Source organism: Mauremys mutica, chromosome 18 (assembly GCF_020497125.1).
Source record: "Mauremys mutica isolate MM-2020 ecotype Southern chromosome 18, ASM2049712v1, whole genome shotgun sequence".
Classification (NCBI taxonomy): Eukaryota; Metazoa; Chordata; order Testudines; family Geoemydidae; genus Mauremys; species Mauremys mutica.
The window spans coordinates 8,147,195-8,153,194 of NC_059089.1; the positions used below are offsets into that span (position 1 = coordinate 8,147,195).

Consider the following 6,000-nt stretch of genomic DNA (forward strand, 5'->3'; position numbering starts at 1 on the left):
GTTGCACATCAAAAAAAAAAGCGACATTTTCATTGACTCCAATGTACTTATACATCTTATCCAATTGTGTTAATATTGTGTCTAAGAGGGGGTTGAAAACATCTCATTCAAAAACTTTTTCAGGATCTGATGACCATTTGTCCTTTGCAAGTTCACTTGGCATTAACTTTCCTCCTTGAAAACTGGTTCTCTTTGAACGGTGCGGATATTCCTAACTTTTCTGCGTGTAAGGAAGCTATGGCTTCACAGCTAGGAACTCAGAAGATTAACTCCAATAAAGTGGCTTGAAGGCCACCAAGTAAACCGTGAGCCATTTGGCTCTCAAGTTCCACACGCTGCAATTTTTTGCACAGCACTTTAATTTGATATGATACTAACCCACATTTCAGCCAAACAAACGTAACCTTTGAATTGTTTGTTCTCAAGCTACCAGCTTCCAGCTTAAGTTCTGGTGTAAAGATTGTGTGAAGCCTTGATCTCATCTAATGCACCAAAAACCATCCTCAATCTGATTACGTAGTGGATGGATTGCCTCTACCTTTGCTCTACCACCTTGTCATATTTTGGTATTTTAATATAATGGTGGTTTGCGTTTTCAGAACATCCCAAAGACTCGTAGAAACAGAGAAAAGGGTATACAGTCTTTGGACAATTCAAAAGAAATAGAACAACTTGGAGAAGAAGATGCTGCAATGGTTGTTCTCCAACAAGATTCAGTGAATGGGCAGCGTATAGAACAAAAGACGCATATTGATTTCACTGCTAAATTCAATTTTGAACACCTTTGTGTGCGGCAGCCATGCGAGTTCCACTGTCATAGCTTCCCCCCTGCAATCAGCAATATCTACACCATCTGTTTTTCAGCTTCTCTAAAATAACCTCCATAACACTTTGCCCTGTTTTGCTGTGGATATCAATGATATCTACAAAGCTCTCAACTTCAAAACTTCAGCATACCTTAATAACTGAGACATTTGTTCTGTTCAGGCATGGTCCAGAGTACAGTTAGACAGAATATAGAAGCATTTAACGTCCCTAACCTTTCTTGGGATACTACCAATAAACTCATTTTGAATTCAGTTTGGTAAGTACATCACCATTGTGGTACAGGTCTTTATAGCTTACTCAGGATCTCCCAACACACTGTCATACCTTGCAAGCAATTCTACTAATCCCAACAATCTACCATTACAAGACTTGTCTAATTTCTTGTGTGAACCTGTAGCAAAATATTCAGGAGATGACAAAATATTATGGCATATGCCCTGATACATCTGATACAGGTGACCATATCTGTCAGTTGTATGACCCTTTTCCAACCATTCTGCAAGTTCCATCCAGTGAGTGATTGCTTCCATGTGTTCCTTTGAATGTTCATGTTGTCCTACTTGTTCGCTAAAGCGGAGAAAGGTTGTGCCCCCAGTTTTATAGTTTGCAAAGGAAGATGAGGAATTTGGCTGGAAAAAGCAAACAAGTGAAACAGAACGAGGCAAAAGTCAAACTGTACATCAGCTAGGATTGCCGGTGTAACCCTCCATGAAGAGTTGTGACAAAGAACCACATTTTAATACTTCCTTTGTGTTTGCTAGGTGAAATGTCTTGTTCTTAATTAATTGTTCTTTTCTACCAAAAGACAGCAAACAGAATCTGCCAAGGCAGATCCAACTTGTATTATCAAACTCAAAATTCTGCTGCATGCTTTCAGTGTCAACATCCCTAACAATTACACTGGCAACCAACCAGCAACTTTCTGTCCCAGAATCAGAGACTCCAGCACCCAACAATCCAATGCTTAGGTCAGTTACAGAGTCAAGGACTTTGAAGTCTGACAAACCCAAATCAGCATCCTCACTAGCTAAGGGAGGCTCAGAAGGGCGAGCAGAAATGTCTGCAGATTGTTCACTAGGAACATAGTCCGACTTCGCATGTTCCTTGAAACTCTGTAGCACACTCACACTTTCCGATCTTCAGGAGATGGGCTTGCTATAGCTTGCACTTTTGAGCACCACACTTGTGCTTGTAGATATTCATGGCAGAAATCACAGCCAGTTGTGTCCAAGAGAGACTTCATGTCTTCAACATTAATGTAAAATGTTCTATTCTTGAATACTCTTCATGGGTAGATATCTTATTAGGGATTCTGACAGAACTGTCAGTTTGTTTGGGGAGACCTTGAAAACGGTGGTGTTCCTGGATCAAACTAATCCAGTGCAAAGGAGGACATACTTTTTTTGCTTGGGAACAGATTTATATGGGCTCATCCCCTTGTCATGTTTTTCCACTGTTTTGATGTTTCTTGTGCAGCATCAATTCTGTTCTCACTCATCAGAATGGAATCCACCATCACCTGTGTCTGCAGATCATCCTTTGGTCGTGTTTTCTTCCTTCCAGATTTGCCTTTTCTTGCATTTGTCCTGATTTATTTCAGACTACACTACCCTCTTCCCATTTGCATATTTACCTATTAACTTCTGCGCAGCCAGGATGGGGCAACATGTTTGAGAAGAGCTGCAGGAGCATGTTTCAGTTGGGATTAATTTAACCACATCCACCTTTTCCATTTTTACTTCTTTCTGCATAATCCTTTGATTATGAAGCAGCCAGTCTGAGCTTGTCGAAATAATTTTTATTCGTTATCAGATCAGCTAGACCATCCATGGTCTTTGATTTGCAATCATCTCCTTTTGAGCCAAGGTTACACTGCCCCTGCTTTATGAAGTACACAATCTCGTCTACAGGCATGTAATCAGCTAGGAATTCAATATGATCAGGATTAAACTTGCTATTAGCGTGCTTGGGTAACAGATGGTAATTCCCAATGCCTCACTGTCCTCCCAAAACTTCTTTTAGCTAGAATGTTTGCAGGCAGTGGAAAGCCAACACCATTTTGTCCATCTCTGCACCCCACCCTCATCCTGCTTCCCCATGCACCCAACCCCTGTGAATCCAGACCCCCCCCATACCCGAGTCCCCTGCCGAGCCCCACTCCCAGACCCCTCACTGAGCCCCACTCCCCCTGCATCCAGATGCCCCCTGTACTCACACCACCCCCACTGAACCACCCCACCCTGAGGAGCCACACCCTCTTGCACTTGGACCACTGGATGAGCCCTGCACACCTGGACCCCCACCTCACCAAGCCCAGCCAGCTGCACCCAGACTCCCACCTCACCAAGCCCCACTCCACCAGCACCCAGACCACCCCTGCCAAGCCCCAGACCCCCCTTGCTGAGCTCCAACCGCCTTCACCAGCTGAGCACCCAGAACAAGCCCCTGTGCATCCAGGACCCCACCACCACTCAGACTCTCCTGAGCCACCTGCACCCAGATTGCCTCATGCAGAACCCTCACCCCACACCTGGATCCCCCCCCCACACTTGGATCCTGCTGGGCTGAGCCTGCCTGCCCACACCTGGTGCATCTGGCATGGAGGATGTTTCTGGGGCAGGTCCGGCCCGTGCACTGTGTCAGGGTGAGGTGCAGTCTCACCGTCGATTCCATGTCCCGGGGCAGGGTTGGGGGGAATCTGCAGGGTGATCTCCCATCTCCATGCAGCCAGTGGCCCGTGCTCCCCAGTGCCAGGCTGCAGCCTCCACATTTATTTACTGACAAATAACATTTGCAGAATTTTAAAATATTGTGCGCAGAATTTTTCATTATTGTGGTGCAGAATTCCCCCAGGAGCAAAGGGAATGCATGCAAAGTGCACACCTGACTAGGAGCATGCATGGCAAGGAAGCATGGGCAACCTACTTCTTCACACACACCTGGAGCGAGTACAGCAAACCAGCCAGAGGAAAGGTCAGCAAATCATGCTAGGAGCTCACTCAACCCCATGCCAGTGGTGCTCATTTTCATGCCATCTTAGAAACGTGCTCGTCGTATCTACTCAGGCTGGGACAGACATCAGACTTCCAGTCTGGTCAACACATGTGCACAACGGTCCGGCACCAGCTACAAATTACCACTACGGTCAGACATTACTTGCAAACTGCAGGTGCTGTCAGGAACAGTGCACAACAGTCTGATCTAAGAAGAGACCATCTGCGAAGTACCAGGCTGCCTACAGATCATGTACAATAAGCTAGTCCAACTAGCAATGGTACACAAATTCCAAGATGAACATCAGACTTTTCTCCCCTTTTTATTCAATGCGCAGAGAGTGTTGTTCTTCAGCAAGTTTCAGTTTAGGACAGAAAAGTTTACTAACTAGGTCTGAAAAATTCCACCGTTTTCTTGGCTCTAACCAACTCGTATGTTGATAATTTTGTGGTAGCAACGCAAACCTCTGTGAATTGTTATTAGCCACACAGGCAATGATCCCTGCAAGTGCTCCCGAAAGACTGCGTTTGGCAAGTTATCCTTCAGATCAATCCAAGAGCTTCCAGAGGCCTAAGCAGCCACTGGGACCCCACTGGCAGATGTCCCCCCACCAGTGCTTAACTTGTAGTGAAAGAAGTGTGGGGCTCAAGCAGTTAGGTGCTGGGACTCAAACAATTGTTTTTACTTTCACAACTGATGCAGCAGGCACCGAGGTGCCCGGGCTACAAACTGCCAGGCCCCGAGGTGCCAGGCAGGGGCGGCTCTAGCTTTTTTGCCACCCCAAGCACGGCAGGCAGGCTGCCTTCGGCGGCGCGCCTGTGGGAGGTCCACTGGTCCCGCGGATTCGGCGTACCCACCGCCATATTGCCGCCAAATCCGTGGGACCAGGGACCTCCCGCAGGTGCAACGCCGAAGGCAGCCTGCCTGCTGCACTCACATGGACCGGCAGGGCGCTCCCCGTGGCTTGTCGCCCCAAGCACACGCTTGGAGTGCTGGTGCCTGGAGCCACCGCTGATGCCAGGGCTACAAACTGCCAGTCCCCGAGGTGCTGGGGGCTCAGGCACGGCACAAATGAAGCCCTGTCCCCCCCCACTGAAATCAGGAGCCCCCACCCCTGCTGCCACAGGCCCGTCTGGTGCTGGTGGCCAGGACAGGCAGCGGGGGGACCTGGGCATGTCACTTGACACCCGGGTGAGAGCCAAGGGGCCCGGAGTGGGGAGGGATGACGAGGGGCAGGCTCGCTTTGCAGCCCCCCCAGCGGCCCACGGGGCACGTGAATTCTGCACCCCCCGGCCGCCCAGAAGGGCCCCGCCCCAGCCAGCCCCGGGATGCCGCCAGCGGCCGCGCCCCCCAAGTTCCGCCTGGCCCCGGGCGAGCCCGGCTCGCTGCACCCCCGGCCCCGCACTCACCCAGCGCCGCCAGGCTGCGCACCCCGCCGCGGGGCAGCCCGGGCGAGTCCAGCAGCCGGAACCAGCCGTTGGGGTAGAGGGGCGGCAGCTCCCCGGCCCTGCGGCTCCGGCGCGCCCGGCGGGCGGCCTGGCGGCGGCTGCAGCCCGGCTCCGGGAGGTAGCCCACGCGCTCCGGGGCGCGCCGCAGGGCCAGGGGCCGGGCGCACAGGCGGAGCAGGGCGGCGCCCCCGGCCAGCAGCAGCAGCAGCGGGGGCAGCGCCCGGCCCCAGCTCCCGGGGTCCGCGGCGGGCAGCAGGAGCAGCGCCCCGGCGGCGCCCAGCAGCGCCAGCGCCAGGCTCCGGGACGGCCACAGCCCCATCGCGCCGCGCTCTGCCCGCCCGCCCCGCCGCCCTTATACCTGCCTGCCGGGGGCGGGGGCTGGCGCGGCTCCAGCCCGACCGGTCCCTCCGGCAGAGCGGGGCCGGCAGCCTCCCCGGCCGCGGCGTCCGGCCCTGCGGGGGGCAGCGAGCAGCCCGTGCGCGCCGGGCGCTCCGGGGCTGGCCTGCCCCGCGGAGCTCAGAGCGGCGCAGCAAGTCTCTGCCCGGGGCTGGGCGAGTCAGACGCGGGGCCCGGCTGCCCCGGGATCCCCTAGAGAGGTGCTGGAACGGGGGGGTTGGGGAGCTGCCGCCCCCCTGGTGTCCATCACATACAGGGGTTCCCGTTGGGTTCCAGGGCTCTCAGCTCCCCCACTCTACACATGGTTCCAGCGCCCCTGCCTGGCCCAGCAGAA

The 6,000-nt window shown here is 52.8% G+C and overlaps 1 protein-coding gene across 1 annotated transcript in view; it reads right to left on the bottom strand.

Moving 5' to 3' along the window:
- The window catches only part of LOC123352476 (cholesterol 7-desaturase nvd-like), a 46,433-nt gene extending 40,844 nt beyond the window's left edge, over positions 1-5,589 (bottom strand). The window contains exon 1 of the mRNA XM_044992663.1: positions 5,232-5,589. Coding sequence (XP_044848598.1) covers positions 5,232-5,589 — 358 coding nt within the window. The remainder of the gene's footprint in view (positions 1-5,231) is intronic.
- Positions 5,590-6,000: the final 411 nt, after the last annotated feature.